Below are 27,456 nucleotides of genomic sequence, written 5' to 3'. Positions count from 1 at the left end.
GCACCATAGACAGTGAATAGTAGAACTCCTGCACCATGACTGTACCCATGGTGCTTTCACTGGGTACATTTCTACATCTCACAACTTCTAGATACATTTTCTGTAGCTATAGTATATTTAAATACAACGCATTTGGCTGCAACGGCTCAAACTAAAACCTATAAGCCCGACGAAGTCAGTCACTAATTAATTGTCAATGAATTATCGACGTGTCACTTGATGACATCACAAATTCAAGCCTCGATGCTCTTCCAGCGTAGGGAGACCGCTGCGGTTGCTTATATGCTGATGGATATCGGCTTAACTGTCCAAGATCATTAGAATAGCACAACGTACAGTCCACTTTAGGGTGGATTTTCCCTTTTTTTTTTTAAGGAGCTGTATTGTTTTGTTAAAATACGTGTTAAATAGCTCTACATTCTGACAGCCATCACTGATTATACATTACAATCACATTGTGTGTTTGTGCGTTTTGTAACCACAGTGCTTGTAAATCAGTGCACTCACAATCATGCACCACAGACAGACGTGCGAGAGGCACGTGTGTTGTTCTAAAAAGCTGCCCCGTTTCTAGCTGACTTGGCATCCAACTCCCATGGGAGGGCTTTCTGAAGCCTCTTCTAAATGAAGGCCATGCAGCTTGTGTGTGAGGGACGACACAGCTCCACCTGGTGGAACCAAAAGGTCAGTACACATTATCCAACCTGTTGCCACAGTAACTCGTCTGGTTTAGGACCACCAGGGTATTCCTAGAGTTCAATCGCATCATCGCAAACGACGGGTAGTTGTAATCAAGTAAGAGGTGGTCATCATTAAATGACAACCGTGGCCAATGAGCTGCGTTAATGGCGTTGGGTTAACGGTCACTCTGCCGCCTTATTGGTCAAGTGAGATGTAACGTGAGGTACTACAGAGTGTCCGTTCACTTCAGCGTTCAAACTATTAAAACAAAAAGCCACTTCAAGAACAAAAATAATCAAAACAACAGTCGGATTACACTATCAGAAAGCTCATGGGCACGTGAAATACATGGAAAGTGAGAATTAATCATCAGTTCATTGAAATGCGTTCTTCATAGTGATCTATGAAAACAAAGATGGCGGTGATGTGAATAAGGCAAATTGGTAGGAAATACATAACGGGTTATGAGAATAGCATGAACCATAAGGTCAGTCTAGAGCAGTGGTCCTCATTGTGCGTGTGTTGACTTGTGATCCCTAAATACAGACCGTTAGCAACCCTGAAGATGGTCAAGCATAGACAGAGTGGTGACCTATGACCTGACACCAAAAGTAAACGGGAAGGTGAACCCAAACACAGTGGTTCCACAGGAGGAGGAGGAGGACTTTTGCGTCTGCAAGAGGAGATTACCTCCGGCCCCATCAAGCACATGGGCTGTGGCATTCTCTCCAGTTGGATCAGCCTCCACTGGAGATTATGCCAAAAAAAACTGTACACATCCTTCCTGGCACCCGTTTAGAAGAAGAAGAAGAAGGAGGCACCAGAGCAGAACCCTGAAGAGGAAGCAGCAGGTTCGTCAGGTCCTGGAGACCATCCCCAAGGACGACCATGAGCTTCAGCTCAGCCCAGGACCCACTTGAGTCCTGGGTCGATGGGTTTCACCATCGTGAACACTCCCCCAGAATCTCCATGTTACTCCTGGCATGATGGGCTCCGTTAGGCTCCGTTAACGGGAACAATGATGACAAGATCACCTACCGACTCCGGAGGAGAAGCCATAGGCGGCGACCCACAAGCGCGCCTCCTCTTCAAAGAACCTCTCGTCCAACGCTGTCGAGCGCTCAATGCTGCAGTTGAAGGAACGATGAGAAGATGTGACGCAGAAAGTTATGCCTTCGTCGTCTGGAAGATGGTCCCAGACAGCGATGAAGCATTGGTTGAAAGTGAAGAAGAGGAGGAGGATGACTACTTCAAAGATGACCGATTCTATAATTGACCTATTTCAAGCCCCGCCCTCTCTTCTTGATCGTCCAATCACAACTGTAGCTTCCCTCGGACAAAGGTTTGTTAACCATGAGTCACAGAAATCACCACAAAAAGAAATCTAAAAACAAAAGCTACAGAATAAGGCGTGAAAAGAACAGACAAGTCCTTGGGATTTCAAAGATGATCTCTTTTGGAATTACTTTCTGATTAAATATGTCTGGATATGTCAAATGTGACATTTCTATTTCTGAATGCTGGTTTGTTTTTAGTTTTTTTTTGTTCTTTTCCCAGATAAACTTTTCTAATACTAGGATAATGATCCAAAATAAAAATGAATGATTTAATTCTCCCTTTTCAGGCTATTAAACTTGATTAATAATTAGATTAGGGCTAGAGTTCAAATATTCATTATTTCACAGGAGAAAAGCATCTAGACCAGGGGTTCTCAAACTTTTCATACCGTGACCCCATTTTATTTAGGAATTTTTTTGGGGACCTCACATCGCATAATTTCAACGTGGAATTAAGGAATATCAAAATAAAAGCACACGTTGTTGAACTTGATCATGCATATTTATTAGAAAATGTAATTACAGCATTATGTTATCAATACACATTTCTAAAACGAGGCATATTTAGCCAAAATATGTTGCCAGAACAGTAAAAAAAAAATTAAATAATTTATTAAATGCTACCTGGCTACCCGCGACCCCAATTTGGGTCACGACTCGCGACCCATAGTTTGAGAACCACTGATCTAGACCAACGATTCTAAAAAATAAAATACAAATGTATTTGTATGTCGGAGCAACCAAACATCTCTATAACTGTCATGGTCACATGAATAACATAAAACATCCTTTCAAGACTAACTATGGACGTCAAACAGTTTCCCTCCCCTACACCATTCTTACATACTGTATATTATTAAATATCTTCTGAACAGTAAAATCAAGTTTCAGAACCCCTGCAACGGCCTAGTAAACCATGGAGTTTAGTATGACCTTTGACCTTTTCTCTCTCTCTCTCTTTACTCCGTCTTCTTGAAGACCCAGACCTCGTTCTTGCGCCCGGTGAGCTTGAAGGGGCTGTCGTAGCCGGCCGTGTAATAAGGCTGGTCTTTGTGGGCCACGCCGTCCCTCTCGAGGCTCGCGAGGAGCTTCAGAAGCTCTTCACGCTTCAGCCGCTCGCTGGAGAAACCTCCATACGTCCTGAGAGGAGGACGGGAATGAGAATGGTAAATGGGACTGCATTTGTATAACGGCTTTTATCCAAAGTGCTTTACAACGTCAGCCTCACATTCACCCGTTCACTCGCACACTGACGGAGGAGGTACTAAGCACGCAAGGTGCCTGCTCATCGGGGTTGCATGTAGGGTTGCCCAGTTTGGGAGTGGAAATACCTACTGTAGGAATGTAATAATGAAATATTTACTCAAGAATGTAATAACCTACGCCTCCCTGTTCGAGCCCAGCGCTCCACATTGCTTTCAGTTTAGCTGGTCGTCCGCACTAATACACATTGGCAGTATTAGGGGGTGGGAAACTGATGGGTGGGGTTCGGGCATTGTGGGGTTCGGGCATTGTGGACAGCGACTCCTACAGGTCGGTTGGTGCGCCTGCGCAGTAGAATCAGGAAGCGACGGGGGTGGGGCCCCTCCAAAGCCCAGACCCCTGACGCTGAAAGATCGCGCCGCGCAGGTGGAAAGATGCGACTGCTGTTACCTCAAGTACCGGAGGGGACTTGTGCTATGTATGACTTAGTCCACATTGCAGCCGGCTTGTGGGAGGCAAGAAACAGTGTCCGTGACAGGGGAGGGTTGAATTGGATGATACGAAAATTGGGATGGGAGAAAAATAGAAAATGGGAGAAAAAAGTGGACCAAAAAAAAAGAATGTAATAACCTTTTCTGAAAATATTCATGTCTACCCATGAATGTAATAACCTTTTCTGAAAATATTCTGATGTTTATGAAGATGTCTACAATGTGTTACTGTTTTTAGATGATCATTGTTAATTAAGTGAATTGTGATTGTCATATGTATCTCATGTATTGTTATTAGTGCTGTCAATCGATTAAAATATTTAATCTGATTAATCGCATGATTGTCCATAGTTAACTCGCGATTAATCACAAATTAATCGCATTGTTTTTTTGTTTTTTTTTATCTACCTCAAACTGATCTTTTTCAAGTTTTAATATTCTTATCAACACGAGTCAACAAATGCTTGCTTTATGCAGCCATTTAACACAAAAGGATGACCCTCATGCATTGCAAATTTGCATCAAATTCAAAACAGAGTGATGCACAAAATAACTTCAAGGAAAATAATAATTTAAAACAATGAATAAAGTGTGCATGAAATAATAGGGGAAAGAAAACCGTAATTGTTATGTTTTGTGTTTTGTGTTGTCTTTCTGTGTGGACCCCAGGAAGACTAGCTCCACTTAGGTGGCAGCTAATGGGGATCCTTTTAAACTTTAAACTTTAAACCCATGACTCATCACAACGCCGGTGACACCGGACATTGTACAAAACTACGCTCATTAGCTGTAGAGCGCTCACTTTGATCTCTAACGTCTGTTTTTAATTAATATTCAATGATTAGTATCCACTTGTTGGACAGATGGAGTTCACGTTAGGTTCTAATAAAAAAATATACCAACTGACATTAATTCCTTCCGTCCCTTTTATATCTGTTCATTGATGGACAGATCAATGTAGCTGCAGCCTTATTTAGCGCATCACACAAACATACTGTTGCCGGTCTGGACTGGACTGGTCCTCTGAGCTCCTCTCCAGTCGGTCTGCTGTCGGGGTTTAATCCAAAATATTTCTGAATCCTCCACTATCATGGTGCAACATGTCTCGTCAACTCTAGACCCTTTTTTCTCTCCTTCACATAAAGTTAAAACTAAGTGAAAGTGAAACCTAAAAATAGTTGCCGTCCGCACATTCAGTTTTATAATGTTGTCTGATTTACATGATTGATAACACGTTTAGCAGCCTTCAAGTTTGTTTATTAATTGTTCGAATAAAATACACATACTTTATGGTGAAATGTTCTGTATGAGCCCCTGAGAGTGTGCTTCATACAGTAAAAAAAAGTAAGTAAGAAAGAAAGTAAGTAAGTAAAAAGTAAGTAAAGAGGAATATACAATATACAGTACAATATACAATCTAAAGTACAACCTAGGTACCGTCTAAGTACAGTGAGTAAAAATGAGTAAACAGTGAGGTACAATGCAGAAAATGAGGTACAAAAGTAGTGCAAATCTCTTTAATAATAGATAAATATAATGTGTTAAAGTGTCTAAAGTGAGTGTGTGCATGTGGATGTGTGTGCAATGAGTGTAGATGATGGGTTGTTACATGGAGTCATTGAGCATCCTGATGGCCTGGGGATAGAAGCTCCTTCTGAGTCTCTCTGTACCGGCCATGAGACTGCGGTAGCGCTTGCCTGACCGCAGCAGTTCAAAGAGGCAGTTGTTTGGGTGACTAGAGTCTTTGGTTATTCTCTTAGCCTTGGCCCTGCACCGCTTGTTATAAACGTCCTGGAGAGTGGGGAGCCCCCCTCCAATTGTGCGTTCGGCTGAACGGGCCACTCTCTGCAGTCTGCTGCGGTCGTGTGCGGTGCTATCCCCAAACCAGGAGGTGATGTCACCAGGCATGAGCATTGTGCACGAGTAGAAGTTCTTAAGGATCTTCGGACTCACTTTGAACTTCCTTAGGCGCCTGAATTGTGATAAGATTGAAATCTACGAGCGATCGTATAGAATTAACACGCTGCCGCCGCCAAGCATTCAACTCTACATTGCTCTGCACCTGACGTATGCCGCAAACTCCTTCCTGTTCTCCAAGAACACTTCCGGGTCGCAGGGCTCCGGCGGGTCGGCCTGGTGCTGCTCTGGGATGTAGAAGGAGACGGTGAAGGTGGTCTCGCATGCCGGGCCCGACCCGGGCTCCACCAGGCACGACACCGGGGCGGTCATCTCCACCTTCGTCTCTGAGATGTAGGCACAACACACACACGTTCAGCAAGGACACCATTAGGAAGGATACTAAGGACTCTTATCGCAGCGTTGTTTTAACTGTAATCTGTCAGTTCTGCTTCTTGTATATCCGGTTTGGCAACTCGCCGATCAGCCACCAGGTGGCAGTATTGAAGCGTTGCAGAGTTGTGCCGGCTCAGACAGCATCAGACAATGATCCGTGAGTGAAATATGAATACCATGGCGAAAATATGAAATATAATCAGAATAACGTCGTACGCCGTGATATGGCAGAATTCGCATGAACTTGAAACCCGTTCTATGACGTTATTGGCGGAGAAAGTGTTAACTGTAATCTGTCAGTTCTGCTTCCTGTATTACATACCTCGTCATTTTCTTTTGTTGTTTGTTTGATGTGTGTTTTAATTATTTCCCTTACCTCTGTGATGTATCGTGGGTCTCTTTTCTATTTATTTTGTCCCCTTCCCCTGTTACCCTTCGAGGGGTCCCTTTGTCCTCTCACCAGGCCGTCATTGAAAATAAGAATTTGTTCTTAATTGACCTGCCTGGTTAAATAAAGGTTAAATAAAATATTAAATGAATTGTGCACCTGGGAGACATTAGTGTGAAATACACGCGGCACAAGCAGAATAGCTTATATAGACGAAGATAACCAACGCCTTCTGCTAAAAGGAGGCCGTTTGTTGTGCGTCTGACTGATGGAATATACACTCTCTCTAAGCTATAGAAACATCACATTGTCTAAACAACACAACACCTGTACATGTTATGACATGTGTGCAGATGGTGGGGATATCGCATACCTTAAACTAGGGATGCACCGATCCGATATTGATATCGGATATCGGCCCCGATATGACTAAAATAGCTGGATCGGGTATCGGGAAAAAAATATATATAATATCGGATTTTTTTTTAAATATAATATAATAATAAATAAAATAATAAATAACTTCAATACATTTATATCTATGTGTTAATTTGTCACATTTTGTTTCACTAAGTTAGGAAAGTAATGTTTTAAGTCAAGCCTTGCACAAAATAATGATTCCAGTCTCTTCCACACAGTGAGGCATACAGTTTATTAATTGAACAATGGGTATCGGATCGGTACTCGGTATCGGCCGATACACCAAAGCTCAGGTATCGGTATCGGTATCAGGACTGAAAAAGTCGGATCGGTGCCTCCCTACCTTAAACATTCCCTATCAGTGAGTGAACGACCACTTTTCAATAAACCTACAGATTAGAGCCGTGTTACAGATCACATTTTCATAACAACGCAGACCATAGCAGTCTATTGCACACACTGTACACAACATACACTCAGTGTACAAAACATTAGGAACATATTCCTAGTATTGGGGGCTGTACCCCCCTTTTCCACAATCCATTGTTAACGGCTCAATCCCCACTTCATGATGAAAGTGGATGTAATGGGTCAAATCAATAAGGAACGACATTCTCACCTAGTTTTTCATGGAAACTAGTACAAATGTTTACAAACCACTTTACATTGTCAGGAAGGACAGAACAGCCAGCATCCAGTCAGAGACATGAAAAGAGCAGCTGTTGCTAACGTTCTGTACGGGTGAACTACTAGGCAACAGGTCAAGTGGTAGATTCTTTACAAGGAAAGATCACTACTGCCAGGTTCAGTCTTCTGTCCCAAAAGCAAAAGGGCTGCAGAAGGAAAGGGCTGATCCCTCAGAGTGTCTTTTACATGTTTTAAACGTGTATCATTGAGTGTGTTATTGTTGGCGTTTTGACTTTGGGCTGCGACACATCCCCTGCAGGGATCATGACATTGATCTTAACTTGTCTCGACTTGCAAGTGCTGAGAAAAATGTATTCACTTCCCTTGCTAGTGTTAGACTCACTATAATATAATGCACCACTGTGCCTCACTGCCTCACTGGGCAGAGAGTGACAGCACAAACTCTGGTATATCTTGGACTTTACTTTTTACAGACACTTTACAATTTTGTACTGTATATTACTGTATATTTTTGGCTGTATATTTGAGAATGTATATACATATTTTAGAACGTATATCCCAGACTGTATTTTATTACTTATTCTTATTTGTGATTTTTAGATTTAAAGGGGACATGCAGTGCTATTCCTTGCACTATTTGGGCAACTTTACACAATTCCTGTGAGTCTATGGAACACATGTGTAAGGTTTCTTTCAAAAAAATGCATTGTTTTATATTTCTAATCAAGTACTCAAAAGCATAATTTTGAATGAACTCGAGACTAGACTGATGAGTCAATATGATAATTAACAACACAGACCACATTGATATAATCCCCCATTGCTAGGAAACAATGCTAAACACTGGAAAAGGACATTTATAATGCATGGGACCTTTAAGATGATCCTTTATTAATCCCCTTGGGGAAATTCAGGTGTCAACGCAGCATGGGGGGGGGATACAGAGCTTCACAGTCCGATAATATACTAATAATAATATAATAATTCTAATATCCTATTCTGGTGCTCATGAACAAAGATAATCTTAGTGTTTAGATCAAGGGTTCTTCAACGTTTCCATTGTGGGACCTGAACCCTGGAACCCAGACACATCATTTATAATAAAACACAATGGTGAGGAGAAGAGCTCAGTGAAGAAACCCAATCTCCCTAACGAACATCTACGCTACTCATAGTGGTCAAATAAAAAGGTAATATGTGTGTGTGGGGGGGGGGGGGGGGGGTTAAGATATGAACCCGGTTTAGGGTAAGGGGTGTAGGGGTAGGGAGTAGGATATGAACCTGGTTTAGGGTAAGGGGGTGTAGGGAGTAGGGGCGACAGTGGCTCAGGTTCATGACAGGTGACTGATAACTGTCTCAGGTTCATTACAGGTGACTGATAACTGTCTCAGGTTAATGACAGGTGAGTGCTGCTATCTTGGAATCCTGACCCACAGAATAATAAACCGTGGCTCTAGATCAGTCTGGCGGCCCTGCTTGCTGAGACTCACTGCTCCGGTTGTTTCCCTGGATGTAGCTGAAGAGCCTGCGGAAGCCAGTGTTCAGGGCCGCCTCCTGCTCCATCCCCCTCAGAGTGGTGCTCACCCAGGGGGTGGCGTGGTAGGTGCGCGCCTCATAGTCCTGTCCCTGAAACACACACACTAATGGATATTAGTCCATTAAACTCTCCGTTCGTCTTTTAGTCGATTGTTGTTTTCTACCGTCTGTCCTTGTTTGTGTGTCAGCTGAGGCCAGCAGCTTCCTGCAGCCCATATATGGGCAGGTTCCTGGTAATCAACTCATTCCACTCACCTGCTCAGCAACCACACCTGCCTGCCGCCATCTACTCATCGGCCCTGCAGTATATCTCCCCAGTTCTTCAGTCACTCTTCGTCAGATCGTTAACTCAGCAACGTCCAGGCCTCTCTTTGAGAAATGTACTGCCTTTATTGCACTATTTTACTCTTGTCTATTCTATTTTACTCTTTTTATTATTGCCATAGAATCAAAGCATAAACAAGGTGGCCTGTTGGGATGTTAGATCCTAATGTGAACGACTGATTTTATATGTCTGCACTTTATGTGCTCATGTTGTGTCTGTCTTTTTTCTGCTGTGAAGCACTTTGAACTGCAATTCTTGTATGAAGGTGCTATACAAATAAAGTTTATTACTATATCACTACAGTCAGGCACGTGCCATGGGCACATAGAGCCCAAAGGGTGCTCGAGCACCTGCCCTTTTGTGCCTCATAAAAAAGTGCCCTTTTTATGCAAATTTATATTTTTTATTGTTGCGATAAAAGTGTCCTTCAAGGATAAGTGAGCTCCTGCACTGATTATTATAGTTCAATATTTGATCACCAAAACCCCCCAAAAAGGGCCCCCCAACATGTTAATTTATTTATCCAACTTTTTCTCTATCCATTATTACGCACAGCACTAGCATATAATCAAGTGTAAACTCGGATTCTGTTTGCCAGTAATGTGGCCCAATCGTTAAGGTTATGTTTGAATAATTCACTTGGACCTTGAGCCATGGGAGTTTGGGTTCAGGGGCGATACAAGGGTGCCTCCTTACAGTCGTATTGCTGTGTATTATATATGTCAAAATAAGAATCCTTATTAAAATAATGAACAATTTTATTAATTTAGCAATAATAACTTGTCTGTTATATACATGTTGGGACCCTTGGGAATAGTAACATTGGCTTTTAAACATATTACTTTTGTCCCCGTGTCTCTCCCAGATGTAACGTTTGTAAAATGTAATTTCATAAAAGTTTGACAAACTGACTGCCTTTACCTTGTTTTCCTCCGGAGTGAATTTAGGATTCTGCAAACGAGTTGAGAACAGAACCTGGCCCACAGTTTTCAGCATGGTTACAGTTTGATCATCAACAATGTGTTGGTGTTCTGTCCAAGGAAATAAATACACAACATCAAGACCAAGACATGTGAGCCAACTTTGGCTTGCAAATCTATCGTTACATTCAGCAATAAAACGATGCAGTGTTTGTTGTTTAGCTAAATGACAACATTAGTGTTATTCTTTAAAGACTTGGTTTTACTGAAAGGTCCTTATGGTGGAAAAGATTCCAAAATACCTGTAAATTATTTCGCTTGACGCCTTCTGTCGGGAGTGTAGTGTCTGATATTATGAAAGCTCTTGTTTTTTACACTATCACTTTTTTGGTCACGTGAGAGGTTATACCAGGCGCTGATTGGATGAAACGCTGTGACTTCAAAATAAGAGTCCCGTGACGTAACCTTTAATGAGATTGATTGATCGAAAACGTTATTTAACAGATTGCACAATGGGTACAGTACAGTACAGCTCAATACACACAATTGTTAAGGGGATGCAGACCAGAGAAAGACCTTTGTCTTGTTTACATCAGGGTCCCCATTTTCAATTCATCATAACATACATGACATACAGATAGACAGTACTGCTACATCTATACATTTATGACATACCAGATTTGCAAATACAGTACTGTTTGTGATACAAAATGAGTCTAAAAAAGAGAGTATATACATTTGACGAAGAAACTGTACATTGGAGGAGGTTGGGTGAGAAACACAACACGACCCAAATAAAAAATGCCAATGTTTTCTTTTGCATGCCCGATAAGTTGAATCAATATTTGTGAATGCAAGCTATTTTCTCACAAAGCCAGAAACCAAATAAATAAGACTCAAACATATGACGTATTCAGAGTTTTTATAACCAAATGAGCCTAATTCTATATTTGTGTTCTTTGTTCTGAGACAGAGAATGTACCCATATACTCAGAACACCCCCCTGGATGCTCTTTGTCACCTTTACCATCTTCCCCCATTCATTTTCTATGGAGCAGTTTCAGACAATGACATCACTAATTAATAATTAGTCATGTAATTAGTAATTATTGACCGACTGTCTCAGACCATAGGAATAACATGTATGAATTCTTAAATTGGTCGTAGTTTCCCTTTACTCTTACTCATAGTATGTATTCAGATTCAAATTCTTTATTGCCTATATTTATTTTAACATATAACATAACCGATAGGGCACACAGACCCTCATCTGCACCTTTGTTTACAGTTTATTTTTCCTCATATTTTTATATTCAGAGTTAATTATATTGTTTATGTAACGGAGGTCCGTGAGTATATCCACAGTCACGGTAAAACAGGTGTGTTGAGAAGAAGTGACTGTGGCAGTAAGCGGGCTGCGAGTTAAACTCACTTCCCCATAACAGGGTTAATAGACACATAGATACAGTACCCAGGAGTGAAGTCACTTCTTAGTGCAGCGGTCTATGTCGTCCCCCGCGGAGCAGGAGACCCGGGTTCGACTCTCCCTCGGGGCATCAGCATTTAATACACAACGCAGAGGAGTCCGATACGATCGGTCACATTTACACTGTTTATTTGTTCTCATATATCATATTCAGATCGAATTTTATTGCCTATTACTTATGTATATTTATACTATTACCCTGCCCATACCTCCCCTCCCCCATGCTGCTATGACACCCACATTTCCTCAAGGGTTAAAGGAATATCTTAATCTTAAGGCTAGTGTAGCTGGCAAAGGTTGACTATGAAGGAAGGATAACAGCAGAAACTGTCCATCAGAAAGTCGTGTTTTAATTATGTCAGGTTATCAGTGTGTGATTCTCTTTTGGCCTAAAAGCCACGGTCAAGCAGGTCACATACATCATGTCTCCAAAGAAGGGCCAGAGACGTCTAAATAAAGGAGACGGATCACTGTGGTCGTTTTGAACGGGGAAACCCACTAAAGATGGCGGCCACAACTACACTACTTGCTACATATTCAGAGAGAATAATTCAAATGTGATGTGATTAAATGTTGAGTTGAAGTTCAATTACAATTTACTTTGAAAAGTTGAGTTTAAAAAAAGGCTGGAGGTGGTGGAATGGTTGCCATGGTAACTAAGAACTGTGTGGAAGAAAACCACTGAATGGTGCATGTGTAGAAGTTGGGCTAAGACCAAATGATTCCATTCTGTCTTGTCAGTAATTTACCAGTGACTTCAAATATGAAAGAAAAACAATGATATGTATGAGATTCTTAAGATACAGATGACCCCCCATTCAGAGATGGGGGTCAGCCCTCGTTAGCAAGATGGCGGCAGAGTGAACAGGCTTCTCTTCTTTAGGGCCACTCTGTCTCCCTCTCCACCCCAGACTAGAAAAAACCATCACAACCGGTCAAAGATGCAATTCTTTCAATAAATGACACAACAGACATAATGGGGAAAAAAAGTTTATCTCTGGAAGCAGTACCTCTAAAACGAATGCCTTGTCTCCACCATATATCTGTATGTCATGTATGTCATAAATGTCTTGATGAATTGAAAATGGAGGACCCTGATGTAAACAAGACGAAAGTATTTTTCTGGTCTTCATCCTCTTAGCAGTTGTTAGTATTGAGCTGTACTGTATTGTACCCATTCTGCAATCTGTTAATAAAGTTTTCAATCAATCAATCAATCAATCAATCAATCATTAGCTATGTTCAGCCTGGCTGGGGCTAGCTATGGTCTAGCATGGTATGGTATGGTTGGGCTTGTGTCTCCATTGTGTTTCCTGTAAACTCTCCGGTTGCTAGGCAGCCCAAAATTCACAACCACCAACTGTGGTGCCCAAGCTAAACCATGTTGTGAAAGGTGTCTGTGTCTCAGTCGGGTCTCAGTAAACCCAAACTAAAGAAAAAAACAGCCAAAACAAACAGATTCTTGGGAAGAACACATGTCTTTGTTTTATTACTACATTATAAGCGTTATCAACAAGGAGATTGATTGATAGCTACCTTTTACAAAGAAAAGAAGGAGGAACACACGTCTCATCCACAACATGTGGTAAAAACAACACCAGGATGAGAGGCAAGGCGACAGGATGCAACACAAATACAAAGAGGCAACGGGTAGAAATAGCCTTAAAAAAAAATTAACTAGTGACGACAACACCTCCCACGATGTGAAACCACACTCGCTCCGGGACGGGTCATTCACGAGCGGGAGTGGAGACGACACATCTGTGTTCGACGTGACTGAGTACACATGTATGAATTTGACTTACAATGATATGGAGTAAAGGTGAGGATAAAATAGTATATTCACTTAAACATTTGGTTATTGCATTGTGGGGTTCAGCGTAGAGGGAGAGAGTACAGTGTAAGGAGGGAGGACTTGATATAAAAAAAATGTAAGAAAAGTGGTAAAAAAGTATATTAAACTGGTTTGCGAGCGAGCGAGAGATAGAGCGATAAGGAGAGATAGAGAGATAAGGAGAGAGAGAGATAGATAAGGAGAGAGAAAGATAAGGAGAGAGATATGGAGATAAGGAGAGAAAGATAAGGAGAGAGATATGGAGATAAGGAGAGAGAGATAAGGAGAGAGAGAGAGAAAGATAGAGATAAGGAGAGATATGGAGATAAGGAGAGAGAGATAAGGATAGAGATAAGGAGAGAGAGAGAGAGAAAGATAGAGATAAGGAGAGAGAGAGTCACTGGTTATGGAAAAGACAAGTCCAGACTGAGGCGAGCAAGAGTGTTATTTAGTTTGTAGACGTGGAGGCGTAGTGTAAATGAACCACCTTTGAGGTTGTACACTGTAGTCTTACTTACCCTCTCTCGCACACACACACACACACACACACACACACACACACACACACACACAAGAGCATGGCATGGCATGGATGGGGAACTATTAAAGTTCACGATACAACGAGAGACATGCAATCCAACATGGCGACAGTGGCAGTCTGGCTTTTTTTTGTCGTTTAGTTTGTCTAGATAAGCGTTAACTCCTCGTGTGCTGACGTCTGTATACATTCTAACTCGGGGGGCCAGGGGCAGCAGAGAAGAGAAGAGTGGTCTGTCGAATGTCAAATACAAAAAAAGAACGAAAATAGTTCCAATGTCACAGCCCCGGCGAACTGTCCTCCATCATCATGAGTTCCACCGGCCTGGCCGTGTGGCAATAAAAGGAACTTGAACGTGAACGTGATCTTGGCTCCGACCCTCCTCCCAGGGAGTCGACCGAGCGCCAGGGGGGTCGTTCCGAGTGTCACTCATGGCTGGTAGTGCTGGTGGATGAAGGACAGCACGTCGTCCTTGGACAGTTTCTCGGGGTCCACCCTCGACTGGGAGTCGTGAACTCTGACCCCGGGCACCCACGCCCAGAAGAGCCGGCTGGCGTGGCAGACGCTGAGAAGGGGACACACACACACACACACACACACGCACCATGAGATCATACTGGTCATCAATGAGGACATAATGATCAATGCTTTTTACAACAGTAAAGGGTAAGTTTACTTTTTGACCAAATTACTCAGAGCCTCACAGGCGTTGGTAAACAGGAAGTGATGTGTAACTTGTGAACACTTATTCCTAAATTTAATTGGATCTGGTAGTCATACAGTTTTGACTCTACAATGGACCCTAGATGCCACAAAGCAGGTCCTTTCGGGGGTCTAATTAAGATCTTCTGATGGATCCACTTCCCACTAATTGCACTTTAAAACTAAGATTTTCTGAGGCAGACTTCAAACTAGGGCTGGGCGATAAAACGATAACGATAACTATCGCGATAAATTATTTCCTCGAAATAAACATGAAACGTGGTCGCAAAGTTTCGATATATCGATTTTCCAAGCTTGGATATGAGCACACGCACTAACAACCAATCAGTGAAGGAGATGGCCGATAGCGGAAGGAGACCCGGAAGGAGGCGCGGAGGTAGGACTCAGTAAACAAGGCTGGCTATGGCTAATTAGCTTGCATGGCGCTATTTTACAGGTTACCTGCCGAGTTGGTGTGTGTTTTGAATTCTGAGGGTAACTGTTATAGTAGTGTGGGGTATACGGTGGACGTCGTTGCAATGAATTGGGCGGAACAGAGTATTTTAGGGTCATTTTTGAGTCATGAGATACTCCGCTTGAGATACTCCGCTTGCTTTGGCTAACTGCTAACGTGCGCGGACTGATGACGACATCAACTCGACTCTCGAGACATTCACAGCAGCAAAACAAGTCAGCCCGCGTATCGGCGCCGGGCATAATAAGTTAATTAAACTTGACAGACATTATATCGACGATAATTATCGATATCGAGTTATATGAAAATAATTTTATAATTTTATCGCGATAACGTTTTTGGTCATATCGCCCAGCCCTACTTCAAACGCTCAAGTTTGGTACGGTGGTATGATGGTATAATAATAATAATAATAATGACTTGGATTTATATAGCGCTCTTCATGGCACCCAGAGCGCTTCACAGAGTCCATTATTCGTTCATACACAGTCATACCGGTGGTGGTAAGCTACAATTGCAGCCAGAGCTGCCCTGAGGCAGACTCACGGAAGCGTGGCGAATAATCAACGCCTACGGCCCCTCCGACCACCACCAACATTCATTCACATGCATACACATTCATACGAGGCAAGTAGGTTAAGTGTCTTGCCCAAGGACACAACGGCAGTGGGATGGACATGGGCTTGAGCGGGATTCGAACCACCAACCCTTCGATCATTGGACGACCCGCTCTACCCCTGAGCCACGCCGCCCCACGGTATGGTGGTATGATGGTACGGTGGTACGATGGTATGGTGGTACGGTGGTATGGTGATACGTACTGGAACGGGGCAGCAGAGTTGGGCGTCAGGTTGTAGCTGGATTCCTTGGTGATCTTGTTGTAGAAGAACTTTTTCTTGGAGTTCTTGCTGTACGCCATCGTCCAGGGTTCTGTTGGACAGAGGAGAGGAGAACGGTGGTGAGAAACATGTTGCTCTGCTCTCCTCTCCTCCTCTCTTGCTCTCCTCCTCTCTTACTTTATTCACTATCTATTTTGTGTATGAAATAAAATTGCATTTTAATGTATGTAAAATTACCATCTGACCCAGTGGCAGCGTTTCCGTTAGCCGGTAATTACCGGTATTTGACCGGCAAAATCTGTTGAAGTCCGACATATTTAATCTCTCCGGTCTTAATGTCCGGTGAAAATAATTCCCTGAGTCTAAGAACAATTTGATTATTTGAATTGTATTAAAATAGGCTAAAATTAAATAGCCTATGCGATGAACGAAACAATCATTACATTTGTTTCATCGTTGCTTCTAATAATGACAACGACGTTTGTTGTGAAGGGCCAGATTAAACCGAATATATATATTTATTTATATATATATATTTAATTGTATTTGTATATTCTCTAATATTCCCTGATATCCCTTGTATATTCCTTGTACAATATGCATTGAATATCCATTCTAGCCTACTGAACATCCCATAATAGTCTCCATTCTACTATTGGTCGAGACCTTGGTGCCAGGCTGCCATACCCCTCAGACCCAGTTCAAACGTACCGCTCGACATGTACGAACAAGTCCTAGTTCTGCGTAGGAATTTGGCTACCGCACCACTAATGGGACTATTTGTTCATAGTGCGTATATATACTGCGCTACTAAAGTAGGACTTTCTTTTCAGTCCAGTTTCTTACCCTCCAATAGAGTCACAGACGTAAAGCCTCCCCGCGATGCCACGTGTGGGAGTAAGGCCAAGTTCGCCTACCATCGGTATTGAGACATCGTGTATATTAATATTTGAATAGTCATATTTGGCACTATATCGTCGAGTTGGACGTAGTCTATTAAGCTAATAATAGTCTGTTAATATATAGTGCTTCGTGCGGTGAGAATACTACCGTAGTCAGTACCCCATCGTTTCGGGCAGAGAACTGGCTGCTTACCCAGGGTGGTTGACCCTATGTGAAGCTGCACCCGAGGAGCCCCAGAGCCGACGAGCGAGTGGACCTGTATACCGGATTATTCTACCGACGACAGCCCGCCTTCCCAGGCACGGATTATGCTTTGGATACTTTGATTATTCTATGGATAAAGACCCCCGACACTACCGTGTGTTGGAACTCCCCCCCCTGGAGAGGACGCGAGGTGAGGAGACGCTCTGCAAGACGAGGTCTCTCCACATCTCTCCCCCGTGGACCGGAGAGAGCCGGCCCACAAAGAGTCCACCTGCTTTCATCTGTGGTCCAAGGATCGCCGGCGCATTGAACGTCACTACAGTGGGTTCTCCTGGGATACCCTTGGCCGGACGAGGCAGCTGGATTCTACCCCCCCCCCCCCTCCTACTCCTGTCGGCTTACAAGCGACCGGATTACCCCCCTCTAGTGTATCCAGCCTATAATCATTAAAGTATCATTGCTGTTATTCCTTAACTATTCCAGGTCGTATATTTACCACCTGCGCCTTCAGAGATTGGACATTATCTATTGATATACCGACGAATACTCCTTGCCATAAAAGTGCATACTATTTCAATTCATAAATGTAATTAAGTGATTAAGTGTTTAGTCTACACACCATCGCTGTGTAGGCAATAAAGACCTGTTTCTAATTCGTACATTTGTGTTGGATCCGTTTCATCTACGTGAGAGTGTTCATGATAATATATTTATGTCGTGTACTGGGTGGCCGAATATTAAGTACAAAGGTAGTGGTAGTAAGTATCATATCTAGTAATACAGTCAGGGAATTGTACCCCTCAGTTACAATTGGTCCTTCGAGCCGGATGGTAATCAGTGTAATATTAATATAGTGTTATTAATATTGAAATGGCCTATGATGAACACTCCACGAAACGATCCTCCTAACCAACGCCCGCAGCGCGAACGACGGCTCCCTCAGTACTTAGAGGCTTACGCTGTCAGTCAACAACCTAGTCTTCTACTAACAGTAAACGCGGTAAAACTAGAAAGTAAAAGTATGTCTAACCCCAACACCCAGACTACCCCGACCATAGAGGCCCCTACGGGCTCTAATGTAACTGACCAAGTTCACGGTGGGGACCAGTGGGAACCAGACATGACTTCACACCCCGCCAGTACTGAAGAAGTAGTCCCCGATGAGTCCCGGGAGGAATACAACGCTACCGAGAGAGAACTCGGCACGGAAGAAGACGGGGAGAGCACCGTGGAGATAGAGCTCCAAGGCTCCGCAAGGAGTACCCCGAGGGAAGGCTCCCCTATACAACCGCCTTCTCCCAGCGAGGCAGAGAGGACCCTACAGCAGGCCTTCCTCATCAGCCTGAACGCCGCTGCTGAACGCGACCGACTGCAGATCCAGCAGCGAAGCGAACACGAGCAGATAAGACGCATTCAGATGGAAGAGAATGTGGCCCGAGAACGAGCCGGTGCTCAACGGGACGCAGCGCGCGACAGACAGCAGTCGCAACTAATAGAACAGCTGATCAGACGGACAACACCCTCTCCCTCCGCCAGAGGCTCCAGGAACTCGTCTAGACACACCTCCAGGGCGGCATCCCCTAGCCGAGTAAACAACCCTGAACTTGACCAACAGACGAGGTCTATACCCCCCACAGACCACCTCCCCCCACCGGTCCAAGCGAGACCTAGCAACCGGGAAGGAGCAGCATATCCTGTGGAGAGGCTAAACCAGAGACTACAAGCACTGGATGACCTAACTGAAGACGAAGAGGAAGAGGAGGAGAACCACGCCCGAAGACAGCACAGTACTCTACCGGACCAGGAGGTCCGGTACAGCCCAGGCTATACTCCCGCGGAGCTGCGCTACAGACCCCCGACTCTATACACGGGTGAGCACGACGCACGACCCGCACCGAGGAACAGCACCTGGACAAGCGGGCCATGGTACACTGCCGGTACCAGCCCATACCAAGAAGCGGGAGGAGACTCGCCTAGGAGGCCTCTCCCCCAACGCTCGCCGATGTATCCACAGTCAGCGTCATACATTGGCACGCCTATGGTACCCGACTTCACCCAAGAGAACCGGGCCCAGTATACAGAACTCTGCATGTGTCTGGAGACCATGTTGGTGGATGTATTGGATGAACGCCACAAATACGCCATCCTACTGCAGCACTTAAAGGTGCCCCGCGCACATAATATAGCGCTCGCCTACGCGACTTCCACCACCCCATACACAGCAGCGCTGGTAGCATTGGACCAGAGGTATGGGCGCATATGGGATTACGTGATCCAGGAGATCCGACACATCGACCGCTTACCCCCAGCAATAGACAATCGAGCACTGGACGACCTGTCCATCAGAGTGCAGTCCCTGGTAGGGATGTTGGGAGCGCAAAGAGAGAAGGGGAAGTATGAACTTTACGCCAACTCAAATGTGGAAAGGATCCTGGAGAAGCTGCCGCCCGCTCGTCAGGAGCGCTTTAGGCGGCAGAGGGACCACAGAGACCCGAATGGCCCCGAACCGAACCTCCTCGATCTAGCAGACTTCCTGGCGAGAGAAGTCAGCAGCCTACGGCTAGATACATTCGGACGGAGCACCCCTGGCTCCAGAGAAGGAACCAGACGACTAAATGATGGAAGAAGATCGGTGACTGTGATGCACCAATCGGAGTCAGTACCGAGCAGCAGGAGCCACAGTACCCCCTCCAGAACGGAGAAGTGGAAGATAGTGTGCCCCTACTGTGAGAAAGAACACTGGCTAGCGCAATGTGACTCCTTCCCCAAGCTGAACGCGGAGGAAGCAGGTCAATGGATAAAGTCCAACAAGCGCTGTTTTCGCTGTGCGCGCTCACACATGGCAGCCGAATGCCGCTTAAAGAAAAGGTGCACCAAGTGCGATGGAGCCCATCTGGACATACTTCACGACAGTAACAGACGGCGCCCTTCACCTGCACCATCCAGCCGCAAAGCGAGCGTCATGTACATCGATCCCGCCAGCAGCAGTGGAGCCCGAGTACTCCTAAAAGTAGTGCGTGTGACACTAAGCTACCAGAATAAAGTCCTGGACACTTACGCCGTCCTCGATGACGGGTCAGAGAAGACCCTGCTGCTCGCCTCCGCTGCGGCCCAGCTAGGGCTGCGGGGAAGCGAAACCCAAATGACAATTCGGACAATAAGACGAGATTTGAAGACGATAAAGGGCGAGAATGTCTCATTCTCTATCGCAGCAAGCGGCCAGCCTGAGCGACGGTACCAGATTGCAGACGCTTTCACCAGCCAAGAAATAGGACTGTCGCGGTACACATACCCCGTCGCCAAGCTGATGGAGAAATATGCACATCTGCGCAAGTTACCGATCCCGCTCATAGACAATGCTATGCCGACCCTGTTGATAGGCTCCGACCATGCAGACCTCATTGTCCCGATAGACCGGGTTCATACCGGACCCCGAGGCTGTCCTGCAGCAGTCGAGACCCGTTTGGGATGGACTCTCCAAGGCCCGCTCGCCAAATCTCTCAACCGAAGTACAGCCACTAGATGTCTCCACTCCCGAGTCACAGAGGGAGAAACCGCACTCCTGCAACACGTAGAGCGGCTATGGAGCTTGGAACAAATGCCCTTTAAGAATGGAAAGAAAGACATTCGCTCTAAAGATGACATTTACGCCATTCACCTCCTCGAGACAGGGACCAAGAGAGTCCCGGTCAACGGCGTGTTGAGATACGCCACGCCACTCCTGCGGCGAGAAGGAATGCCTACTTTCCACGCCAAGACAGACGCCATAGAACGGTACCTGCTGAACACGGAGCGGCGCTTAGCCAAGAACCCCGCCCAAGAGAGCGTATAGCGCGCTGAGATTGAGAAGCTCATCACAGCGGGACACGTCACAAAGATGGACATTAAAGAGGCTGACCAGACCACTGAATCGTGGTACGTGCCCCACCACAAGGTCCATCACAACGGTAAAGACCGCATAGTATTTAACTGCAGCTACCAGATCGGATCCCAAAATCTGAATAAAGAGTTACTGCCCGGTCCCACACTCGGCCCCTCCCTACTCGGCGTTCTACTTCGCTTCCGCCAGGAAAAGGTGGCCATCAGCGGGGACATTAAAGGAATGTTCCTGCAGGTGAGATTAGTAGAGGCGGACAAGCCCCTGTTACGGTTCCTATGGAGAGAGAAGCCAGGAGATGAGCACCCAGCCATCTACCAATGGGAAGTCCTCCCCTTCGGAACGACGTGCAGCCCCTGCTGTGCTACATTTGCACTACAGAAACATGTAGCAGAGGACCCAGCAGCGGACGAAGAGGTCCGACACAGCGTAAAGAACAGCTTCTACGTAGACAACTGTCTACAAAGCCTTTCAACCCAGGAAGAAGCCGAGGCTCTCCTGATTAAACTCCGCGCCTCATTGATCAAAGGCGGCTTTGATCTCAGGCAGTGGGCCAGCAGCGATCCGCAAGTACTGCGCAGCCTCTCCTCCGAGGACAAGGCAGCCAGCAGCGAGACCTGGATGGCTACAATCCCGGGAGAAGCCCAGGAGATGACCCTGGGATTGGTGTGGCGATTCAAAACAGATTCGCTTCACTACAGACACAAGCCCCTGACTACGGAGCAGGGAAGGCCGGCGGCGGCGCCGACCACCAGACGGAGTGTGTACACAACACTCGCCCGACAATATGACCCGCTAGGATGTATTCTACCGTACACCACCAGGGCAAAAATGATTGTACGAGCATTGTGGGACAAGGACCAGGGCTGGGACGACCCCATTCCCGCACACCTTACATCCACCTGGAGAGAGTGGGAGATGGAGCTCCACTCACTCCCAGGCGTTAATATGCGCCGAAGCTACTTCCCACCCACGGTGAGGCCAGAGACATGTAAAATGGACTTACACGTCTTCAGTGACGCCTCAGAGGTCGCATACGGATCAGTAGCCTACTTGCGGGCCCAAGACCAAGGGGGAGAGATCTACACAGCATTTGTCCTCGCCCGCTCGAGAGTAGCCCCACGCAAGCAACAATCTATCCCACGTCTAGAGCTCTGCGCAGCCCTAGCCGGAGCGCACCTAGCCACGCTCATCCAACGTGAGCTCACCATACCGGTGTCTAGAACAATCCTGTGGTCAGATTCCACGACGGTACTCGCCTGGATCAAATCGGACTCATGCAAGTACAAAGTCTTCGTGGGAGTCAGAGTCACCGAGATTCAAGACTTAACCGAAGAGTTAACCGGAGAAACAGAGTGGCGCTACGTTGATACAAAACAGAACCCAGCTGACGTCATCACCCGGGGGATGCCCCTGGATGACCTCACCCGTCGCAATGTCTACAGTGACGGACCAGCATTCCTAAGACTCCCGGAAGGACAGTGGCCCATGCCTATCCCGAGGGAAGCCAGTCCAGAGGAGGTGGAAATTAAGAAGTCTGTGTTCTGTGGATTGAGCACCGTAGCCTCCACCGACCCTAACATAAACGATTGCACGTCCATAGAGAGTGCACAACAAAGAACATTCCTGCGGTACCACCCGGAGTGCAAGTCCCCCGCTGATATGTCAGCGGCTAACTACGAGGAAGCAGAATTGCTTCTACTGCAGCGAGCCCAGAGAGACTCGTTCCCCGATGAATTGGCCTGTCTACAGGGAGGAAAGCCCGTCCCATCCGACAGCAGATTAATTCACCTGGCCCCCGAGAGCGACGCTCATACCCTCATCAGAGTGGGTGGTCGCCTACGCAGAACCCCCAACACACTCCTGATGGGGCGGCTAGATCCCACATTACCCCAGATAATGTACCGGCCTGAAGAAGCGAACGGCCGACGAATGTGGAGGTACAGCCAAGTATTAGCCGACAAGTTTTGGAACAGTTTCCTACTGCACTACCTACCGTCTCTACAGACCCGCCAGAAGTGGGTAAAGGAGAGAGACAATTTGACAGAAGGAACAGTCGTCATGATTATTGATCAATCACTGCCCAGAGCTATGTGGCCGGCCGGCCGCGTAAGCAAAGTGATCACCGGTGCCGACGGCAAGGTCCGAGCAGCTGAAGTGCTCGTCCAGGGTCGCACTTACACCCGTCCCGTGGCAAGGCTCATAGAACTGCCTCGACTCCCAGACACAATCGATGATGACCATGACCCTACAACCCTATGACTTTGTGAAGTTGACTGACCCCTACAGCAAACCCTTATGTGTAAATAGACAACGCGATTAATCTGTCTCCGTTTAACTGATTAGGTCTGGGACCTATTCAGGGGGTGGCTGTTGTGAAGGGCCAGATTAAACCGAATATATATATTTATTTATATATATATATTTAATTGTATTTGTATATTCTCTAATATTCCCTGATATCCCTTGTATATTCCTTGTACAATATGCATTGAATATCCATTCTAGCCTACTGAACATCCCATAATAGTCTCCATTCTACTATTGGTCGAGACCTTGGTGCCAGGCTGCCATACCCCTCAGACCCAGTTCAAACGTACCGCTCGACATGTACGAACAAGTCCTAGTTCCGCGTAGGAATTTGGCTACCGCACCACTAATGGGACTATTTGTTCATAGTGCGTATATATACTGCGCTACTAAAGTAGGACTTTCTTTTCAGTCCAGTTTCTTACCCTCCAATAGAGTCACAGACGTAAAGCCTCCCCGCGATGCCACGTGTGGGAGTAAGGCCAAGTTCGCCTACCATCGGTATTGAGACATCGTGTATATTAATATTTGAATAGTCATATTTGGCACTATATCGTCGAGTTGGACGTAGTCTATTAAGCTAATAATAGTCTGTTAATATATAGTGCTTCGTGCGGTGAGAATACTACTGTAGTCAGTACCCCATCGTTTCGGGCAGAGAACTGGCTGCTTACCCAGGGTGGTTGACCCTATGTGAAGCTGCACCCGAGGAGCCCCAGAGCCGACGAGCGAGTGGACCTGTATACCGGATTATTCTACCGACGACAGCCCGCCTTCCCAGGCACGGATTATGCTTTGGATACTTTGATTATTCTATGGATAAAGACCCCCGACACTACCGTGTGTTGGAACTCCCCCCCCTGGAGAGGACGCGAGGTGAGGAGACGCTCTGCAAGACGAGGTCTCTCCACATCTCTCCCCCGTGGACCGGAGAGAGCCGGCCCACAAAGAGTCCACCTGCTTTCATCTGTGGTCCAAGGATCGCCGGCGCATTGAACGTCACTACAGTGGGTTCTCCTGGGATACCCTTGGCCGGACGAGGCAGCTGGATTCTACCCCCCCCCCCCCTCCTACTCCTGTCGGCTTACAAGCGACCGGATTACCCCCCTCTAGTGTATCCAGCCTATAATCATTAAAGTATCATTGCTGTTATTCCTTAACTATTCCAGGTCGTATATTTACCACCTGCGCCTTCAGAGATTGGACATTATCTATTGATATACCGACGAATACTCCTTGCCATAAAAGTGCATACTATTTCAATTCATAAATGTAATTAAGTGATTAAGTGTTTAGTCTACACACCATCGCTGTGTAGGCAATAAAGACCTGTTTCTAATTCGTACATTTGTGTTGGATCCGTTTCATCTACGTGAGAGTGTTCATGATAATATATTTATGCCGTGTACTGGGTGGCCGAATATTAAGTACAAAGGTAGTGGTAGTAAGTATCATATCTAGTAATACAGTCAGGGAATTGTACCCCTCAGTTACAACGTTGTCAGCGAGAGCTTAGTGCTGGGTGTGCGAACTTTTGTGAAGCTGCGGAGCCGGAGCAGCAGCAGCACAATGCAGTACTCCAGCAGTACTCCAATTCAGCCATTTTCAATTCAATGTTGGGTGGGGGGCGCTGCTGTGCGGTCCCCAGAAAAGAGCCAATAACAGCTGAATCTGCTGCTCTGCATCGACATACTCTCGCAAATAAGTCATTGGGAGGTGGAGAGAGAGAGTCGTCACGCAAACCCACGATAATGTTGCCGTCTCTCTGTCAAATTTATCAGTTCTTCGCTTGATATAATTAATACAAATGTCCAATATAACGGAATTCGTTAGCTCATAAAAATGTGATTATAACAGACTGTTGTTTATTAATGTCGGGCGACTGCCCACAGACACCTATTTGATTTAAAGTCGGCAGCAGCACGAGTCTCGGGACTTATTTTATTTGGAATATAATGACTTTATACGCAAAAGTAGCCTAGTTTTTAAGTAAAAATATTATAAATCTACATGCCTTGATGATGTCATTCTTTTGTTTTGTTGTCATTCTTTTGCCTATCAATTGTTTTTAAGCTCAATAAACTCTGACCGTAATTTCTCTCATTTGACCGGTAGATTGAAATCTACCGGACACTGAGGCCGGCAACAATTTTTTCTAACGGAAACCCTGCCCAGTGGGCCGGCCTACAACAGCGAATGTCCCTGACTGACTGACTCCCCATTGTTGAAAAATCCATGTGTCAGTGTCTTTAGTGAGAAAGTGGAATTTGAACTCGTATTAAAATTGCAAGAAAGTACCCTTTCCACTTGTGCCACACATGAGACACACATGAGACACACACGTGCACACACACACACACACAGTTGCATAGTCATACTGCCACAACATATCGTCTAGTCTCCTATGTCTTACAATATTGTCGGCTGTATAGTCTTTGTGTCATAACATGTCTACTGTCCTAGGCCATAATGGATCGTCTGTTGTATACTCCTGACCTAGTGTCTTGTGGTCCTACTGTATTATTGACTGTCCATCCTGTCTTTTGTCATGTTGTATTGTCCTCTGTTCCACTGTGTGACTATGTCTATAGTTTTTAATTGTGTAGTTACTGTACAGCACTTTGGTCGGCTCTTTGAGCTTTTAAAATGAGCTATTTCCTCCTCCTCCTCCTCCTCCTCCTCCTCCTCCTCCTCCTCCTCTCTGCAGGACACACCCTCACTATCCACGTGTCACACGGACGTACCGTTGACGGTCTTGATGATGTAGAGTCCGGTGGGCAGGAAGTGGCGGTCGTCTCTGCCCGTGTAGGACAGGCGAGGGACGCCTCCCGAGCTCTTCGTCACCTTCATCTCCAGCCTGCGTCGGGAGGAAGACCACGGCAACAGTCACGTCCTCCGTCCGTATAGGTTTTAGACGAGGAGGACAATCACTACATCATCATCATCATCACCAACATGTCGTCTGGTCTTACCTGACGAAGATCTTCTCCATCTCCTCCAGCCGGTACACCTCCTTCACTCTGGGCAGTGGGGGAACACAGTTAGATACACAGTTAGTTACCAGCCGGTACACCTCCTTCACCCTGGGCAGCGGGGGAACACAGTTAGATACACCTCCTTCACCCTGGGCAGCGGGGGAACACAGTTAGATACACCTCCTTCACCCTGGGCAGCGGGGGAACACAGTTAGATACACCTCCTTCACTCTGGGCAGCGGGGGAACACAGTTAGGGCCGGGAGACAAACCCAACACGTACCAACGCCGACATTATGAATCTCTTTTTGGCTACATCAGTATTTTAGGTAAATGCATTCCTCTCCAGTGTACAGGCTGTTGCATTACGTAAATGTACGACAACCAATTACAGTTGACAGATCAGCATTACAAACGTGTTGACATTTGTAATGCCAACACCCAGGACTCAGCCAGGACTCATACCCCCTCCAACACCCAGGACTCATACCCCCTCCAACACCCAGGACTCATACCCTCCAACACCCAGGACTCACACCCCCTCCAACACCCAGGACTCATACCCCTCCCAACACCCAGGACTCATACCCCCGCCAACACCCAGGACTCATACCCCCTCCAACACCCAGGACTCATACCCCCTCCAACACCCAGGACTCATACCCCCTCCAACACCCAGGACTCATACCCCTCCAACACCCAGGACTCATACCCCCTCCAACACCCAGGACTCATACCCCCTCCAACACCCAGGACTCATACCCCCTCCAACACCCAGGACTCATACCCCCGCCAACACCCAGGACTCCGCATCCCGCCACACCCAGGACTCATACCCCCGCCAACACCCAGGACTCCGCATCCCGCCAACACTGCCAATTGTGTTCATAAGAACGACCAAGCCAGAGGTACCCCTGACACCGGGATCTGACCCTCCGGGTGCTCTTGACCCCTGGGGTACTCTCTACACCACCCAGCCGCTCTGAATGGCCTTGGAACCTGGTCTGGTTCTTCTACCTGATGGGGTTCATGTCTGGTCTGCTGGGTTTGGAGACGGCCTTCACAAACTTCTC

At 45.9% G+C, this 27,456-nt stretch overlaps 2 protein-coding genes across 2 annotated transcripts in view; both read right to left on the bottom strand.

Annotated features, from left to right (window-relative positions):
* Positions 1–2,977: 2,977 nt before the first annotated feature.
* Positions 2,978–10,317, bottom strand: hebp2 (heme binding protein 2; the record flags this gene model as incomplete). Its single annotated transcript, XM_084314307.1, has 4 exons — positions 2,978–3,158; positions 5,775–5,955; positions 8,951–9,086; positions 10,243–10,317. 4 exons carry the CDS (start codon positions 10,315–10,317, stop codon positions 2,978–2,980), a joined length of 573 nt encoding a protein of 190 aa, XP_084170433.1.
* A 2,869-nt stretch (positions 10,318–13,186) lies between these two features.
* The window catches only part of cmtr1 (cap methyltransferase 1), a 39,560-nt gene continuing 25,290 nt past the window's right edge, over positions 13,187–27,456 (bottom strand). The window contains exons 20-24 of the mRNA XM_084315008.1: positions 27,401–27,456; positions 26,382–26,429; positions 26,154–26,266; positions 16,098–16,206; positions 13,187–14,664 (exon numbers count right to left, since the gene is read on the bottom strand). The exon at positions 27,401–27,456 is cut by the window's right edge and continues 13 nt beyond it. Coding sequence (XP_084171134.1) covers positions 14,529–14,664; positions 16,098–16,206; positions 26,154–26,266; positions 26,382–26,429; positions 27,401–27,456 — 462 coding nt within the window. The 3' untranslated portion in view covers positions 13,187–14,528. The remainder of the gene's footprint in view (positions 14,665–16,097; positions 16,207–26,153; positions 26,267–26,381; positions 26,430–27,400) is intronic.

Source organism: Notolepis coatsorum (assembly GCF_963971535.1).
Source record: "Notolepis coatsorum genome assembly, chromosome: 5".
NCBI lineage: Eukaryota > Metazoa > Chordata > Actinopteri > Aulopiformes > Paralepididae > Notolepis > Notolepis coatsorum.
This window is presented reverse-complemented; position numbering and strand designations above follow the sequence as displayed.